The following is a 19,901-nucleotide window of genomic DNA, read 5'->3' as shown; positions in this document are numbered from 1 at the left end:
AGCCCCGCCGGCGCTCGGCCTGCGCGGCGGTGCGGAGCCGCCGTTCCGCACGTCTCTCCGCCTTCATCCGCACGGAGTCCTGTCCGCCTTTCCCAGCTCGGGTCATCGGGCAGGGGAGGGTGATGTAGAGAGACCGCAAAAAGCAGCAGAACGCGTGTTTCGGTGTGTTTGGCTGGGGGTGGTGGTGAAGAAAGCGGGGCATAAAAGTTACCTGCCGCGTGTGAATGACTTAATTAAAAAAAAAAAAACAAAGCCGAATGACACTTTTAAAACCGTAAGCAAAGGCTTCTGAGAGTGGTAAAAATAAATGTTCATCTAGAAACGGGGCCCCGTATTCTTTTAGAACTGTCACTTCTTGTACAGCCTGCAATATGTCTGCCTGCAGGAGCTGAGCCACCTCTACGGACTGTCTCCGGGTGTGGGTGTTTCTCATAGGGGACTGCAAGTACTGCAGGACGCAGGTGAATGCAGGTTCCTAAGACTCCGCACAAGGTATATTGTAGGGGCGCCTGCATTTAGACCGAAGACTGAGGTGTTTGTGCGTGTAGGAGACAGTAAGGGGAGCAAGCTGTTTCTGTAACATCTGTCTTCTTCTAATCCTTTTCTTTCCTCTGTAATCTTTAAAAGTAAGTTGTAGAAGGCCCATTAATTTGCATCTGAAGCCTGCTCTTGGAACCAGCTCCTATGCAAGTAGGCTGGTGTAAAATTGAGGTTGCTTCATTTGTGTTGGTGGAAGGAGTCTGGTCGTTGAAATATGTTTGGATGAGGCTTGTTACTTATCTCTTGACCATACAAATGAAAGACCATTTTTTCCCCAGGACTGTGTGTGGCTGTCACTTAGCAACAGGTCTGTAGGGAACTTTGCAGATCCACTGCCTCCCCCATTCCTAAGAGCAGAAGAAATAAAAGAGCTAAGGAGCAAGTGAGCAATTAATAAAAACAGAACCTGGGTTCTTAGGCACGATCTAGAGTTGAAAGACTTAGGTGGGAATGAGACAATTACAGTTGCTTTGAAAAATATATTTTAATGCAATTGGCTATGAGAGATTTTGTATCAAGTGTTCTTCTAGAGAACTACCCAACATGTTTTGGGTTTTCTTTTAAATGTTTTGAAGGAAAGGAATTACACTGTTGTTTACTTAGCAGTCGTTACAGATTGTTTTGTTGTACTACGTATCATAACCTTTCACACTGAAATCTTCTAGGCCTTCTGGGTTCCTAAAAAGTAACTTTGTTTTCTTGTGTGTAAGGCATACTCTTCTGATTGCCAGTAAAGCCAAATGTTGGCAGTGTAGATTAAGCTATAATTGATCTAAAAATTTAGAAGTAAGATTAGAATTTGGCCTAATGACAGTAATATATAGGAAGAGTCCTTAAGCACTGCTTATTTTATAGATCAGCATTAGCAAAAAGAAAAATCCACCACTGCAAACTTAGTCTTAAAAGAAAGTGGCACGCTTAAATTTGTCCTTAGGAGTTGCCTGGTTCTGCAGGTAAAATTCCAATACGCAGCAATGAGCTTTGATAAAACATAATTCCCTTGATAAAACAGGTGATATAGTCATATTCCTGAAGAATGGTCAAAATCTTGTGCTCTCAAAGAAATTTGGAAGTATTTTTGTACAACTCTGTCAGCCAGGGTCAAGGCCCGTTGTCTGTTGTGCACAGAAGGAAGTCCTGCCTCACCAAGGTTATAAAGTAGGGATAAAGGAGCGGGAATCTAGAACTGATGCCACAAGAAGAAAAAAGAGCCTCCAGAGAAAGCCTCCCTCAGTGCAGTGAGCATTAGGTTTTGTCAGCTCAGTGCTTCCTAGAGGTAAAATCTGAAAAGAAACATGCAGTGTTTGAAAAGAGTGCAGTGTGTGCTCACTTGTCAGGGAAAGAGGCTATAGGCACATAAAAAGGTTATAGTTCCTTACCCAGACCCATCCTAAAGAGAGGTTGGGCAGAATTCAGCTCGTGGCCCTTGCTCCAAAGGGACGGGTGCTAGAATCACGCCATTCATAGCCTTCTCAGTGGGTTGAGTTCTTGCACTCCCTTCCCCCAGCAGTATAGCAGCTATCTTAAATTCCGTTCTACATCTGGGTTTTGCCTTGGAAGCATCCACGTGAATTCTGTATTGCATTTTTTGCTTTCTTCCAAAAATGTTAAAGGGCAAAGAAGTTTTCAAAATGTTCTTTAAAACAGTTTTTCTGGGTGTTGAATTCGTAAATGGTCCAGTGACTTAAGGTCCTGTATCAAATTTTCTGCTTCCCACCTGGTATACAAAAAGCTGTAATGCGCGAATGGGGTTGATTTCATGCTAGTACTCCCAGCAGTGGTCAGTGAAGACAATTGTATTTACGTTTTCCTGACTATTGGTGGCAGGATGCCCAGCTAAAACTCTTGTCACGCTCCCAGTCTTGTTCATAGTGGAGGTTTGCACATTAAGGGGATATTTGTTTCGGGGTTTCAGACCCATTGTGGGAGGGACTTCTGCCAGTTGAATACAATTGTGCAACCGTGCTTTGTTTTGCACGCAGATTTTGTGAAAATGTTATTCCTTTTTTTCCTGTCCTTTACGTTATCACTGTGGGAATTTTAGTCTTATTACTCTTCGACAGAAAGAACATCTACGGGGCATTCCTAGGTGAGGAATGTTATCTCGGTTTTCCAAGTGCAAATAAATGTATGTATGATGCTACCTTTTCAGATGAGAAATTAATATAGTGCTGGAACTGCTTTTTCACTACAGGTTTCACTTCTTAGTCTGTTTCAGACCACAAAGAGTTACTGCTTTGATAAGGCATTTAAGCTAAAATTTGAAATCACATCAGATCAAACGATAACTGAGTGATTAGCTCTTCTTTTATTACTGTCATACCTAGAAACCACAGTCACAGACTGAGACACTGTTGTGCTAAGCAGGCATTATTAGAGACCATTTTATACCAATTCTATAAGCAATGCATTTTATAAATATGCCGGACTAGCTTCTGATTAGCTAAGAACAGAGCAAGTTAGTTGTCAAAGCAAATTCAAATGCACCTTTTCAAAAAGAGTTCACTGAGTGGCTATTGTTATAGTACGTAAATAGATTTAGAAGAGAATAGCAGCACTTACATTGTTAATCTTTTGAAACAATGGAAAGAAAATAGCAGTGCACTTAATCTCTTGTGATACCAAAATGAACTTTCCAGCTTAGTGTTTGTACTGGAAAGAGGAGAAAAATAATTACTAAATCTTAGTATTTAGCCTGTTGTAGAAATGGTCCTGGATTCCACTACACTTACTGATGTGATCATCTAGATCTAAATTTAATTATCTGTTTTCTGAGTGCAGTTAATACACCAATGTAAGCCCATGATCAGAACAGTCACTGCCTGACAGCAGTAGCATTCGTAGTAATTTGTTAAGTCATTAAAAAACAGTACCTGAAAACTATTGATAGCCGAGGTTTTTTATTACTACTGCTTCATGCAAGTGTCAAATTGACTGAGCTAATCAAGTACTGGTGTTTGGAAATTAGGTATCACTTTATGAGGATGTGCAGGCTGTACTTTCAGAACTAAGCGATGTTAAACCTTTCAGAAAAACAGATGCCAATGCGCACTTTAGGAAGATGGTATTTGAAAGTGTGCTTTAGCAGAGTATCTGTGTTCAGACAGAAAATATCGCCAACCAGAGTTACTACAGCCAATTTCAAGCAGAAAAATATTAATTACGCTGATTTCATTGCTACACCTTAATATTTTGTTTCTTAGAAAATATATTTCTGGCTTGCAAAGAAGTGACAGCAGAGGAGCCTTGTAGCTTGAATCTTTCCTGATATACCATCTAATTCTCATTTCTGTGAATTTTGATATCTTAGAAAGCAGTATGAATCTTGCTACAGTCTTTAAGGGGTTTTTGAAAGGCTATGAATCAGATGCTAAATTCTGCAACTAGGGCAATCTGTGTCCGAGCACAGCTGACCATTAAATTTGATTCATAGTCAAAGGTGGACTTATCTAAGTTGACTCCTCAGTGATATCCCCTGATTATCACAGTGATAAACTTGTGAACTTCCACATTGAAATGAAATAAAATTATTGTTGAATATTTGAAGACTTTGAAATGTATTTGTTAAAGTTTCTTAGTAATTCCATTGCAAAGGCAGGAGAGGGGAAAGACAGGAAAGGATTGGTTCATTCACTGTGATTTATTTTATTTTATTGTTTAATTATCCTCTTCAAATCTTGTCTGAACCATGGCACATGTGATAAGGTGCCTTTGGTTGCCTCCCTCATCCGCTGGCTAGCAGTGACTCAGCAAACAGCTCTGGTTCATTAACGTTGGCAGCATTCCAGAGTTTCTGGTGTTACAAAGATAAACCATTTCGGAACATGTAAGGCACACGATTTTTCTTGGGTTTGATCTGTTGCCATGCTCTTCGCATTTCACTTCAATACATTTTTTTGTGGCTGGGGCAAGTGAAATCTCTTTTCCTTTTCTTTTGCGATAGAGAACTAGAACTAGAGAAGAGACTTTGAGAGCTCGCTGGGCCATCCCTCAACTCAAAAGCAGGACAAACCTGTTCTGCAGAGTAATGGTCCCAAATCCATAATTAAGCCCCAAAAAAGGTCTTCCATGCCAGGCTCTCTTTTTCCTCTTCCAAACTACATGGTTGGCAAAATTAAAAGTGGTACTTGAAACTTAATTGGAATTTCCCTCCCTCCTCCCCCAACATCTAACAATACAGTGATTTGCTGCATGTTGTAGGAATGGGATCCTTGAGACAGGAAGCTCTGAAACTCATCTTTATCATCGCATTTCACCTTTAATACTAAAAGTTCCAGAAGTTCTTGCTTTTTTCAATATGCAAGCCCCCCCACCTTTCTGGTTCAGGCACAGTTTTTCCTCACAAATAAACTTACCGCTTGAAAGCTCTTCAATGTGTAGTATGAGAGGATCAGGTTAATTGTCAGCATAGTTCTAGGGTTATCCTAAATGTTAATGAGAAATGTCACCAGAAGTATAAAATAAAGGGGGAAATTAACTTCTAGAGTTTGTGGAAGTGATAAAATAAGCTCATTATGAAAGAAAAAAAATTACACCGTCTTACATATGGGTAGGTATTAGATAGCTGCAGATAACAGGAGGCTTGGAGGTATTAAGTAGAAAATAGTATGTTAAAGGGAAGAACATCTTCTGAACAGATGAAGGATGTTGGAAACTAACAGCAAAGTGTTTTGCTCGAGAGTCATATAAGGGAGGTTAGTTTAGCATGACAAATGACAGTATGTTGACAACAAACTCAGCATCACTTTGGGTAGATGATATGTATCCAGAGACAGTGATATACAGTCCCCATTCGTTTTGACATATGAAGGAACCACTTCCCTTACTTCTTTATGAGTAGACATTTTCTTGGAACTAAAAATGAAAGGGCAGTGCTCTTTCATCTCTTTTTGTTACCAGCTACAGCATGACCACCCATGTGTGTCTTCCATTTGGATTTTTAGGTTGGGTGAGCTGTATTTACTCCAGCTCCTTGAAAGCCTCTTTGGCAGTAATTCGGTATTGCTACATACTCCAGTCATACTTGGATCCAAATGTTACAGCAGCTGATGGCTAGATGACACTCTCCCGAAGAAAGAACCCCAACATCAGGAAATAAGGATTTCCATATTCTCTTCCAGCTATTCTGACTAGCCCATAAACTCATAAGCCAGATGATTAAGAGAAGTTTACTGCTTAAGGCTTGCAGGTTTTCCCTAGAAAAATTGTGGTTTGCATCATTCACTGATCGGTTACAAAACAAGGGGATTATGTGGGGAAGCTAGCAGCACAGGTATTTCTCATGCCTGCTTTCCCAAGTGTTTGGTTCAGTGAATTTCTTAACTTTTGTGAGATTAAACATCTGTAACATTGATGAAAATGGATTATGAACTATGAAAATAATTTCTGGCAGAAAGTCCATAGCCAACTCAAAGCCACACCCAGCCTTCCTGCTAACAAAGACAGGGCTAACAAGATGACAAAATGCAGTTAAATGGAAGGTTTTTGAAATCACTTGTGAGCTCCAGTTAGGCACTTTCTCAAGGCAAGAAAATTGGCTTTTGTCCTCTTCTTTGCAGAATAATAGTTGTTACAGAGCTGAGTTCACAGCAGAGGAAAGGAGAAGGAGCCCTTTTGATGGCTTCACGCTTCCAAAGTTTCCTTTCTGTTTATCAGTTTCATAAATGTGTGACTTTCATCTGAGCTAATACAATGGGGTTACTTTGTTTACCTTTAACAAGCAGTAAGCCCCTTGCATTTATTTTACTTAATGTGTTATGCAAATATAGACTGGTGAATGGAGTGTGGAAGTGGAAAGGAAGAGAAATGTTTGATACTTGTATTTCTTTAATTATCCTGAGTGGTCTTCATTTGATAATTATGTAGTCTGAATCTCAGTGACTCACTGAGATTTAAAAGACTGCAGGCAGGACATGTCAGCACAGAACACAAGTTGCAAAACTTAGAAGTGAGGTTGGTGAACCTGTTTTGCCTAATTCTGAGCTCGCTCAATTGTTGTGGATTCAGACATGTGGCAAATACAGTTAGGTTCATAAGGACAAGTAGAGAATTCAGAACAAACACGAGAAAAACAAGAAGGGAAGCAGAGAAGTGGTGCGATGGGAAAGCAGGCTTAAAGAGTGTTCACTGTGGAGTATATAAACACACCAGTGAATTTGCATTTGTATTAGGTAGGATTTGTGCAGCAAGGAAGGAACTGGGATGCACAGAGGTATGTGTATCACTGCTGCATACCGCTGGTTTCCATAGAGTTCAGACATGCGGAAGGGAGGGGGAGATGGGGACAGTCTTCTTTCCTCTGAGTTCATTTCAAAACCCAGTGCATTGCCTAAATCTTCAAAGATACCTTGAGAGTCTGCAAACCCTCCACCTTTTTGGATTTGTCAGCTTCTATTTACAGCCTGAGCAAAAATCAAAGAGAGAAAAAAAATATGTTTGACAGCTGTATCAGCAGTAGGTTTCTTCACCGACATAAACTGAGATACAGTTGTCAGATGTCTGCTGGGTGTTTAGACCACTGTTATGTTAAGGAAGGGTGGCAGATTGAAGTTCATTAGGTTCCTAGAGGGCATGTTGAAGGTGGTGCAGTCTTTGATGTGGAGATAGCTGGTTTGCGGTAGGTTCAAATCTTGGGTTCATTTCAGATCTTTCTAAAAATAGAACATTTAGCCTACAGGAGGTGTAATTTGCCGTGCATAGGCCTTTGTACTGTAAATTCGTATGTGCTTGAAAATCTAGTTCTTTAAGAAAGGTGAATACGCTTTATGAAACCTTTAGTGTATGCAGTTTTTCTTAGTTAGGAACATAGTTATGAGCGTAACAGTGCTACCACAGTTGTTCAAATACCAAACCAAAGAGTTGCTCTCGGAGAGCAAAGGGTTCTTTCGCCTTGCAGAAAGCATCCTCTGCTGTAATGCAGAAGCTCTATTTTACACTAGGTAGTTATCACACTTTGCTCCATTAGTGGTACCAGGTTTAATCTGTTAGGAATTTCAGAAAAGTAATTCCAAAACAGAATAGATTAAATCATTTCCCTGTCTTATATATTTATTGTATAAAATGATGACAAGATTTCAATGGCAAATAAACATTCGCTGTAAAATTATTTTAGGTTCTTGATGTATATACTCTAAAAAGGCAACTTGTCTGTATGTTTTAGGCACCCTAATGCATTGCCTACCCCAAAATACTGATCTGTCTTGAAATTCAGTATATGGTATTACAGCATCCTTATTGATAACCTTTTGTCTTTTTTTTTTTTCTTTTTTCCCTTCCTACCATATAGAGTGCTGTTCCAGATCCAATACAGACAAAATGTCCAGCAGGGGTGGAAAGAAGAAGTCAACCAAGACTTCCCGCTCTGCAAAGGCTGGGGTCATATTCCCTGTTGGAAGAATGCTACGTTACATTAAGAAAGGCCACCCGAAGTACAGAATTGGTGTTGGTGCTCCAGTGTACATGGCTGCTGTACTGGAATATCTGACTGGTAGGTTTTGCTGAACAATGTGAAATAGCAGCAGTGAAAGTAATAATACAAGCTGAATTTGCACAGAAAAAAACCCAACCAAACAAATAAAAAAGATCCTCTGTCATATAGATGACTAAAAAAGCTATAGCTGAAGCAAATGGTATGCTGATCACACATCTAAGCCAAAATCAAGGTACCCCCATCCCTGCCTCAGAGCTTTGATGACTTTTGTGTGTTCCAGCACTAGATTTGCTTTGACCTGTTGTAAACACTGTTCTTCCACGTAGGCAGTCAGAAGGATTCCTACTAACAGCAATGTGTATGGACTGAGCCTTCAGTGTTGCAGTCCTGCCTGCTCCGGTTTTGTGCCTGATGGCTTTGTTTGGGTTATAACAATCTGTTAAGCATATACATTTCTTTAAAATAGAGAGCTTCTCAGCGTTTACACAGGGCTGAGATTGCTTACAGCATTGTTTAAACATTTTTGCTCAATTTACAGATTATTTTTGAGACTATGTATGCTGTTTGCAATTTACTTGGTTGTCTGTGTATAAATGCATGCTCTGTTTATCTGCCCGAGATCAACATAGCTTATTTGCTTACATTTGTAGTCCTTTGTCTGTTCCTCTCATCACATCAGAATGAGAACACCTTAAATAATTATCTCATGCTCACAGTACCTTCTTTGAGGATGAAAATATTATTTTTCCTCCATTTGGAAAGAAACTTCAAAGGAAGAAAATGCTTTGCCCAAAGACGTACACAACTAGGCATGCAAGTAAAAATCTTTACATAGCAGTTCTCTCATTCAAGACTTAAAACATTGTGAGTTTACACCACAGACAACATTACAAAAGTAGTCTTCCAATGGAAAATGAACCCCAACTGTAATAGCATCAACATATGGGCTTTTTGCAATATTGGTTTACTTAAAATAAATTAAAAAAAAAAAGATAAGAATAAACTACCAGGTCAGTCACATCTGTGTGGCCAGATTGACTTACAAGCAGATACCTGTAGGCTAGGGATGTAGCAAAAAGCACAAGTGCTAGGTGGATTAGTGTTTGGAGACAGATTCTATTAACATGACTAGGAAAAGCTTGAATTAGATTTCATTTCTCATAGCAGTGTTTCTTTTTACGGTACATCTGCTTATGTCAGTGTTCTGGTTGCAGCAGATACGAGGTTTCCAGGGACAGTGGTCCTTAAGCTGTGACAGTGCGCTGAGTCTCTGAGGAAGAGATGCACTTCTTTCTTTGACTTAAGCATAAAGTAGCAAAGTATGTGGTTTAACTTTGCTGGGAGTATTTAAAACCAAAGTGACCTGACTCTTTTAGGTACACCTTATAATGGATATTGACATTGAACAACAAAAATAGGCTGATTTTTTTTCTGTAAAATTTCTTCCTCCATTAAAGATGAAGATTGGTAACATCAAGAATAATAGAGTGCTTGTTTTCTGTAAGGTATTCATATAACATTATTGAATTCTCTCTGCCATAAAATATCTTTTTTTTTTTTTTTTAACTTGTTCATGTTTTCTTTATTTGGGCCTTTTCTTTAAAAAGAATGCTTTTAAACTTCATAGCTGGCCTTAAAAAAATTTCCTTCAGCTACGTTCCTGCTTGCAGCAATAACAGCTCAAATAAAATGCTTCTTAGGGTGAAGGGTGCTTTGCATGCTGCCCTTTTAAAGAAACAGAACAATACAGGTGAGCTTAAGGCACTGCTAATGAGCAGCACATGTTATTGGTTAACTGTTTGATTTAAAGTGTTTACTGAGGCAGTGATGGTTTAGGCAGCTAAGAATAGGCTGGGGAAATAAAGGTGTTTCTTTAACAGCTGTGCATCCTGGGAAACAGTCTGAGGAGATTAACATCCAAAAAAAAAAAAAAGCCAAAAAAGGAAGGAGGAAGGGAGAGCTAAGGGGAAAAGTACCTTCTTTTTTTTTTTCTCCCTTTCTCCCTTTTTTTTCTCTCTTTAAATATTTTTAAGCTGGGTTGTTGGGTTTTTTTGTGCCTCTGAAGGCTAGTTAGGTAGTCTATCTCAGGGTTTTCTTTCATTTTTATACATCGATGCATCTCAAAAGCACAGGTACTCGTTTCTTTCCTTACTGAGTTAGTAATGGTCTTATGTTTTATGACTGTTTTAGTCTGGTGGGGGTTTTTTCCCTCCTTCTCTTAAGTTTTTCACACTATATCGTGTAATTTTGCAGCCTTTAATGCTCAGTATGTTTTCTGAACTTTAGGTCATTCATCTTTTTCAGTATAATTCCCATTTCAAGGGAATGTTTCTGATGCTTGGAGATTTTTGGTTTGTGTTCTTTTTACTTGTCAGTTATTACTTCACAAAACCAGAGAAATCCTGACTTGTCTCCATGAGAGTTTTTAAAGATGCTCAAGTCAGCACACGATCTGAGACTAAATCAAAGCATTTCAACTATTTCAAAATAAAAGCAGGAACGGGACATATTAGGAAGGAGACCATGTGAAGTGGCATGCTAATAAATTGGCTAAATCAAAAAAAGCAATCCTGTGCATCCAGGAAGGAGAGGAGAAATGTAAAATATCAAAAGCAGTTGTAGGAAAGAACTTCAGAAAAGACTAGGAGGGGAAATGACAGAGACGTGACCTAATAGAAAGGAACCTACGAAGGTTTGAAAACTAGTTCATGTGTGTGGAGAATATGGCACTGACTTTAATCCTTTAGAAGATGAGGTGCTAAATTTTGCTGGCCTTTGCTGAAGTTTAACTCTGATGTAAATCTGAAATTAGCCCATAATGTGCTCAGATCTGGGATTTTGGTTTGGTTCAATTTGGGATTTGAACTTCCGTAATGCTTCCAGCTGTTCAGATGTGGAGTTCTGTTCTGGATCCATCTCCATCTGTAGTTATGACCTTTATCCACTTTGTACTTTGAAGGTAACTTACTGTTACCATGTATGCATGGCTGCTTATCAGAAAGTAAAAATACACATTCTGTAATTTCTTGTGGTGTATGGGACCATTTGTAATTTAAGCCCTTCTTCAGTATGTACCCAATGAATTGCTTTTTCAAGCTACGTTTATGTTGTTCTCCTACTTTTGTATTAGCATGTTGGTACATAGTACAGCTCTGCTAACAGGAACATGCACTGTTTTAGCACTCGGGACTTAATCTGGCTGCTTCAGTTACTGTGAACTATAAACTGCGTCTTTGTTGTGCTGCGTTTCAGTCTTTTGGCTTCTGACAACTTCTGCAGTGGCTGGCTGGAGCACATCTTCCCTGCATTGTCTGTTGCAGTAACTTTAACAATTATAATAATAAAACTACTATATTATTAGGTGTAGTTTGTCTTCTGCTAATAAAGTGTTTTTTCTTATTTTACATTTCAATATATTTGACATATAAACAGGTTGCACTGCGAGTATTCTCCTTCTCTTACTCCTTCTCTTGTTACCTACAAGTAATATTACAAAATAATTCTCTCATCAGCACACCCAGTGCATGCAATTTGGTTTCTTAAGCATGCCACCGGCTTATTCTTTCCTGCTTTTCATCTAAGGAAATAATGCGTAATGTCCACTGTAAATAGGATGCAAGTGTGTTCGTAGGTGAATGTGCAGAAAGTACCTTTGAGTTTTACCAATATCGAAGCAAGTGGATGTGTACTTCCTTTCTTTACTCTGGAGGAATAGTGTGGGTGCTGAAGAACTATAATGCATGGTTCTTATTTATTTTCTTTCTTTGCAGCAGCAGGTTGTGCAGTGCTGCCTATCTTGCAGGCAATAGTCAGAATATTTGATTAATTTCTGCTTATGCTGCAGAACTAATTTTAAGCATTATCAACCGCTTTAAGCTGGCAAGAAGTTCAGTGTTAGTAATTCTTTTTGTCTTCTTTCCTTATTGTGGCACTTGTTTTACAATGGTTCATTGCCTATTTATCTTCCCTAATATATACTTCAGAATCCAGTCATTTTCTCTGCAAAGTAGTGCATCAGTATCAGTTTACGTAAAAATAAAAAATCCTATGCGAGTCAATAGGATGGCCACAGCCTTCATCTAGGGCATTGCAGCCACTCAGATGAAGTTGTATGGTTTGTATTTGTCAGAACTGGTCCAGCCATGCATGTAATCAGGTACGTTCCCTTCAGATGTACAGCTTGCACAAGTTACAATATAGTCCAAACTTTCTTACTAACGAAAAAAGATACTCCTTTGGCCTTAAAAAATAGAACTCTCTTGAGCATATTTAAAGGCAGCAAGAACCAGGCCTGCAAGTGATTTCTGCTCCCCCTGCCCCCCATCGTCTTCTCAGCACTGCAAATAATTTTCAATTGCCAAAATGTCATAGCAAATGAGGAGAAGGAGAAGTTTATAAAACAGCAGGAGAACAGGAATACAGAAGAAATGAGACTTTGATTTATATTTGTTCTGTACATACTGAAGTAAGGTAGGAGAAAATGTTAAATGTCTGTTTTCTCCATTAGATTTTTTTTTTTCTCAACTGGATTTTTATTGCCCATTGTGTGCTGTTGATCATGTATTTTGTTGAAATGTAAAATAAGCACCTTTTGAATCCCACGGTTAGAATTGCATCTGAGGCATTCTGGTGCTTACCCGAGTTTTTGTTTTCAGGCTTTCTGATGTCACCAGAATCCCTTAATGGAGGTTCATGTGCTGGAGCTCAGTTCGTTGCATTTTCATCTTGATTAATTTTCGATGTGGAAAACTTTCTTAAGCCAGCGGCTGATTGGCTGCAAAATGAAAGTCCTTCCTGAATGCAGTAAGTTTAACTGCTCGCTTCAGATGCTCACTTTCCAATGTGCAAGCTGATCAACTTGAACTGCTGTTCACCTCTCGTGTTCTGCTCGCTGCTGAAAATTTTTATAGGATCACAGAGGAAAACTGTGATTTGCCGTTTGTCAAAGCTTGGAAGCAGAGGGGAGCTCAGAGGTCTACAGTAAAAAAGCATTAGGTTAAATGCAGATTCGAATTCCAGGCATTCTGAGACCTCCATAAATAACGGTCCTTAGGTAGTAATGAAATTTAAGAAGAGAATTAATTGACAGTATCTTTTGATACCGTTGAAACGTGCATTCACTACGAGGATACAGTTCTTCTATTTAAACAGACAGCTTTACAAACACTAATCCCTATTATGGTGGTGTGCCACAAACTGTGTCCCAAAAGAGGTTTAAAATAAATTAGGGGCTTGTAGGACCTGTGCCTTACTTGAGCAAGCATGAAACTACCTCTTCAAATCTAGTGTGTTTTTAACATGGATTAGTACTGGACCTAAAATACAGCAGCCTTGTTTATGGCAATAGCCTCACAAGCAGAGACCTTTCAAAAATATCAGCATAGCAAAGCTCCTTTGTAACATTCCTCTTCAGGCAAGACTTGTGTCATGCTCTTAAGAGATGAGAGGTTGTCACAATTAAAAATTGCTACACTGGTAAGAAGTGCTTCTTTGTATCTAAAACTTTGCGTTGTTACCAATTGAATGACCAGCTTTCTTTCTGAACTTATAAACGCGTGGATCAGTCTGCTTCAAATGTGTTTAAATGAAGAGTTTTCTTTCACTGACAAGCCCTTCCTTGCCTCCAGCCCTGTGAACGGTTACATATACGCCTATCTTAAATTGTAGTCCCCTAAACTTCAGTGGATCTCCCAGTTACAAAAGCCAAGTTGATACAAAACTACTTATCTGATTAGGGTCCTAGTGTATTCTCCAAGCTACACAGATCAGGTTTGATGAAAAACAATAAAAGCCAAAGCATTTTCTCACAATAAAAGCCCTAACGGTGCATACTGATGTGTCAATATAGACACTTATTTCAGAGGAGTAAATATGCATCAGAATTTGCATTGTGACGTGTGTCATATTGCAATAACGTACAAAATGTTGGGCTGGGTTTGTTTGATTTTTACATCATGGTCACTGAATTTTCTCCTTAAAAATGTTAAATTGTAGTCATATTTTAATATCCTTAGATCTAGAATTAAATACTTTTTATTGTAGTAACAGTCATAATTCTAACTTGGGAAACCACTTAGCTGCACATGGCTGGAATCAGAGGGAATATTCTGGAAAAATAGCATTTTAAGTTTCCCTGTTCCTTTAATCCTCCTGAGCATCTGCTTTTGGGCACTGGCAGAGCACAAGGTGTCAGGCTAGATATAGTTTTTGCTCCAATGAAGTTATAGCTAGTCCCATTGTTCGTCTACCACAGAACACACAAAGTAATAGATTTTTTTACGTACTTTTTTCTCAAGATATAGATTTTTACCAAAAAAAGGTGTTGAACGTGCTGTACTGCTTCTGTAAAGTAATGGGGAAAAATACTTGTAAATATTTCTTCTAAATAATAACAGTAGTATTTGTCTACATATATTTGTATTTATTGTGGCTTCCATTGCTATCTTGATACAAAAAGACTCGATTTGTGGAACGGCTTTGAGACAACGGCAATTTAATATTTTCAGTAATAAACGTCGAATCCTACTTCCCTCACTGTCAGAGGCAGCATCCAATAAAACCATTATCACCGTCTGCCAGATCATGTAGAAACGAGTACACTGTGCACATGGGAGCACAGCATGTATGGATTGCATCGGCTTCCGTCATTGGTGCGGTGAAGCCTTTGTCACCGACTTGTATGTCTTTGTCCTCTTTGTTGGGGCATGGGTGTGCACGCCCGCGATACACGCATCCCTTTCCTCTTTCAAGCTCAGGGTTTGGAGTCACTTCAGTAAAATCCAAAATTACAATATGAAGTCCTGTCCTTTTTCTTTTGCCAATAATGTTATTAGCATTCACTGAGTTTCAGTAGGTGATTGGCATCTGCCACTTGACATCTGTAATGTTTGGAAATGCGGGTTCCTAACGTGTGTCTGCAAAGGTGGAAGACTAAGCCAGGACCAAGTCTGAAGACCTGAGTGGTCTCCTGTACTCTGTAACAGCCGGACCAAAGCGTACGCGCTGCACTTGATCAAGTAACGTCTGGCAGCAGTTATATTAATCATGTTTGAGTGCCTTTCTAAAACATATGTAAACTGTTAGGAGTAACAGCAAAGTGCAAACTGCTAGGTAGAGGAAGCTCCACTGAAAAAGAAAAAAAGGTTAATTGGAGTTAGATCGGGATTCTTGAAGTCAGTGGAGAAGAAATAGGCGCTCTCTGTTTAAGTTAGTACTTGAGGTGTGACTGTTGTAGTAAATAACATTTGAGATGAAATTCACTTTCAGGTTTGCCTGAAAAGTGAACTCACACCTTTCACAGGTCAATAGTAAACAAAGAAGTTAAAAAAAATAGGAAGTTAAATAATATCGGACCTCTTACCAAAAAAAAAAAAAAAAAAGGTATGAAAGTGTAGAAAAGGGCTGAAAAGAAGTGTGAGTCAGATCAGAAGGCTCTAAGTGGAAGTGGCTTTTGTGGCCTGAACTTGAGTTTTATGTAAACAGCGGTCTGTCATCTGCCTCACAGAAATGCAAAACTTACAATAAGTTGGCAAAGTTGTCGGTTTCTCCTTTAAGGGGCCTAGTTTTGATACGGCTCAGACACTAAAGACTGAAGGGTTTGGGTTTTTTATCGCATCCTAAGAGAATGATTGCCCTGTTGAGAGTTGAGGTTTCATCAAGGCTTGTTCAAAGCAGTAAAATTTCTTGAATTGATTTTCACTGCATCAAATTTCCATGACTTTGAACCAAGGCTGAGAACTGTTTTATTGGAACACATGAGAGGGAAAGTGGTGTTAAATGATTCTACCTTCACTCTCTCAACTGCAGATTCCAGGGGGATTGGGTGGAATACACAGAGAGAAGAATGCAGGAAACTCTTAACAGTCTTGGCTGATTGGGGTTGATTGGGTTAAAACCTTCCGGAATCATGTAAAATGATTCTGAAGTCAATAAAATGCTGATGGAAGGATGATTAATTTAAACTACAATAAACAGACTCCTTGTCATGTAGTTTGGCTTTGTAGCAAATACGTATTTTCTCAGTGGAATTGTATCAACATTGATTTTTCTTTGATTTCTGGATATTGTTCTCAATTTTCATTTGAGGAGAGGCTTCAAAATTTTTTAGAACCCCCTGACTTTTTCCTGTTGGAACTTGCGTGTTCAGAAACTGGCCTTGTGTCAACACATCACCTGCTAGTTGTTAAGAGTTTAATTTTCAAAGCTATGATTTCATCTCCCTGAAGAGAAGGTGGACAAAGGGATTCAATGCAACAGGAGTGTTTTAGCTTGAGATGTAAACCAAAAAAAAAAAAAACCCCAAAAACCAAAACAAAAACATTTGGGGGATGAACTCAGACCAGATTGAATTGAGTGTTTACATTTAGAAAGTATTATAGCCTGGAATGCATGATAAGCTAAAGGCCTTGTCATTTAGGCTTTAAAGGAGTTTTATTCAGTAATGACCACTAATATTTTGTTTGAAAATTAGGATAAATGAACTAGAGCATTCTCCAGGAGTGGCAGAAGAATGCATTTGCTTTTGTTTCCATCCAAGTCTGCAGTTGCTACTGCCCCTGCTTTGGTTAGGTCTAATAGCAATTTGTTGCATTTTAACTTTGTGTTGAGTTCTTGTTCCAAAATTTGCGAGTGTTGTGAAATACCAAAGCAACGGTATTCAAGGCAGAGCAGTACCGCTGTGAAACAGGGAAATGCAAGTCACGAATTGGGAACTTAGTAGGACGTCCAAGAGATGACCAGAGATCAGAGGCTCTGCAAGTCAAGGATGAGGAACTCGCTCTGAAAACTTGCTTCAGGATGAGGTTTCTGTGGAGACTTCTAACACTTTTTGGTTACGTTTGAGTAGGAAATGCCTTGAGAACAGCTTTTCCTGTGGTCTTATCTCAGGCTTAAGTACAAAGATATACAACCTGTTTTCTTTTCTCCTTTGAAAATATTTAACTGAACTTTTAAAAACCTCAGCAGAAAAAAGCCAGTTTTGGTTCAAGTGTTGAGAACAGGCTTAGACCAGTTTTCACTACCCGTATCCATCTGCCCAGTTCTAAACAGTGCAGAGGATTTTTGCATTTGATATAAATGCGAATTGCATTTAGACTAATTTTTAAGAGAAGATTTCTTAACTTTCAGAACCTTCTCTTCCCATTTAGAACATTCTCTCCGACCATTTACTTTAAAGATGACTGAAAAGAAGAAAAATATGACCACAACTATGTCTTTGAAATCAAATTGATGTGTTCATATTCCAGTCAGGCCCATAAGGCATCCATCCCTTTTCTTGCTACCTAACAGCTGGCAGTACGTGCTGATGTGGCATTCCTACTTAATTTTTTCTTTCCTAATTATATACTTCTCACAGCTTTTTCACTGGATTGTTTTATATCTGCACTTAAAGCAATACATGTTGTTTTGCCTTTTTTGTTTGAAATTATTTAAAAGCACAGAAAAAGCTATTTGTGCAAATAGAAGGAGTATCTCTTCATATTAACCTAAAATTTCTATATGTAGTAATTGAAGAGTTATACCTTCAAAAGCTTATCATATTGAATAACTTGTATATTTTCCTCATTTAAAAAAAAAACAAAACTAAACAAAAAAAAACAGATTTTGGTGTTCAGTACTTTTGTAAAGTGTGTCTCACAGTTGCCTTTTGCCTGAGTGGTGGTGGTGTAATTATTCTCTAGGGGGGAAATGCCTTGAGTGACTATATGAAAGGAATGGAATAGACATTATGCAACTTACATCCTTTTTGTGAGGCCTCATTTTTGTAAAATGTTCTTGTTTTGGTCTTCTGGCTGGATAAATGCAAGCTGAGTGAATCCTGATGTCGTGGAAGCTCTTAACACCTTCTTTTGCCACAACGCTTGGCAGCAAAGCTTTCTCTCTTGACCCTGTTCAGTTGCAGGAGTTGGTTTTGGAATGACTATTTTTTCCCACTGTTGGAAGATTACCTTTACTGAAACAGAACTCTTCAATGGCTCAAACCTTTGACCTGGTAGAATGGCGCTTCCAAAGATGGGTCTGACCTAAAAATTCAGATCCAGTCTCAATTTTAAATACCTTTTCCCACTACTACTCTTTCCAGCTCCACACCTAAATGCAGAGTGACTACTCTGGAAATTTGAGTCAGCTCCCTTATGGAGGGGGCTAGGTTTTCATCTAATTTAAAATTGGTTTAAAACATGGATGAAATACCATTTAAATCTTTAGAATTAAAGTAGAGTAAAACAAATGTGACAGTAAAGCTGGCTGCAGGCAAAATCCAGGCAAGAGTCTGGATCCCATCCGGGTCCAGAAGGGCTTCGTTTCTAGCATTTATAAGTGCTCTGATCTGTTGGGTTTGGATTAGGTTTGTCTCTGTCAGTGCTCAATCAAAAAATTGTTGCCTATATTGGCTTCAGCTCGAATACCTCCTAATCTTCTGTTTTTAAATAGGGGAGAGTGCCCCTTTGACCAGACTTGTGTGCATAGCTGGGGTTTGCTGTTCTCTGCGCTGTGGGTCTCTCTACACGCACGAGCAATGTTTGATTATTACTGGAGAGCTGAGGAGAAGGCCAGAAGAAAAATTCCACCCTCTGTGCCCTCCTCCTCCTCCTCCCTCCCTCTCCCCAAGCTCCTCTTTTGTGGTCCTCAAGGCCAGTGCAAAGCGTTCTGTTCCTGAAGAGGAAGTGGGGTACCTCAACTTCCCTAAAGGACCATTAGAAAACTGTAATTTCAAAATGGGTTTCCTGTCCAAGGAAGAGGGCTTAGCACTTACAGGAACAGTTCTCCACTGTACAAGGCAGACATTTTAGTTTTATGAGGAACAAATAAAACATTCCTCTGTGCTTTACAGGCGTAACACTTTCTGAGACTCTTTAGTTACAAAATGACCTGTCTGCATAGTTCTGCTGATCAGTTGCAGAGAATAACACGGCCCGACTGTTTAGCAGTGCCTGATGCAGTAAAGAAGCGAAGGTGGGGGAAGCAGAGGCAAACCCAAAAGCAGTCTGCTGTTTGCGGCAAATCCTTCCTGCGCTTTTCAGCCAGTAATAAAGTCTGGGATACAAACAAAACAATTCCTGATCTAGAGAGGCGGAGATGCTGGCGTTGTTACAGCGACACGGAATGGTACTGAGGTCGGTGGGGACACGCGGGGGTGTAACCGAGAGCGCAGCTCCTCCGTTGGAAGGTGATACAGGTCTTCTACCACAACAGGCGGGTGTATGCAGTGCTGAGTGCACGCTAAACCTCTCGTGTCTGAGCTGTGGCTTTTGAGAAGTATGTGAAAAGGATTATGCCAGCTTAATTGAGTTCTTTGGAGGTGTGGAAAGTATAGTCAGGTTGACCTTACCCTGCTAATCCTTCTTTAAAAATAAATTAAAGCAATTGTTGTCAGCGTGAAATGTTGAGTTACTTTTGGGGGCTTAGACTTAATATTCTATCTTGCCCTATGATAAAGGTAGTTGTGCACTTTGAAGAACGCAAAAGTAGTGAAAGCCTACCAAAATCCTCAAGGAAGCTTAACTGTAGAACATCCAGAAGCAGCTGTAAGTTTTCCAGTAGGTGTCATAATGAGGTTATTATGGGACTTATGACAAAAAATAATTGGAGAATCATGTTAAATTCAGCCCAATGAAAAGCCATAGTCTGTGCTATATATTATTACTTAAGATTTACTATGTGTTATGGTAAAGGCATGTGGTCACGTGAGCTTTGATTTTAGTCTTTTTCATTTCCAGATTATTGTCTTAATTCAGTTGAGTTCGCCTTTAAAGCAAGCCTATGGGAGAGCTTTCATGGTATAGTCAGTTGTTAAATACACTATTCTAATGTTAAATTTAAATACATTAGTATGAAATAGATGTAAAAAAAAGGCTTTTTTTTTTTTTTTTCTCCAAACATTAACAGGTTTGCAGAAGGAAGTACACCAAAAGCAATAGTGAAACACAGCCTG

At 39.0% G+C, this 19,901-nt stretch overlaps 1 protein-coding gene across 5 annotated transcripts in view; it reads left to right on the top strand.

Annotated features, from left to right (window-relative positions):
- The first annotated feature begins 7,831 nt into the window (after positions 1–7,831).
- LOC104291694 (core histone macro-H2A.1) overlaps positions 7,832–19,901 on the top strand; it is a 38,332-nt gene continuing 26,262 nt past the window's right edge. For all 5 annotated transcript variants that reach the window (XM_009890988.1, XM_009890996.1, XM_009890972.1 and 2 more), the window contains exon 1: positions 7,832–8,026. In XM_009890988.1, coding sequence (XP_009889290.1) covers positions 7,855–8,026 — 172 coding nt within the window. In that variant the 5' untranslated portion in view covers positions 7,832–7,854. The remainder of the gene's footprint in view (positions 8,027–19,901) is intronic.

This window comes from Charadrius vociferus, unplaced genomic scaffold (assembly GCF_000708025.1).
Source record: "Charadrius vociferus isolate BGI_N301 unplaced genomic scaffold, ASM70802v2 scaffold370, whole genome shotgun sequence".
In the NCBI taxonomy this organism is placed as follows: Eukaryota; Metazoa; Chordata; class Aves; order Charadriiformes; family Charadriidae; genus Charadrius; species Charadrius vociferus.
Note: the sequence above shows the minus strand (reverse complement) of the source record. Positions and strands in the feature narration are given on the sequence as shown.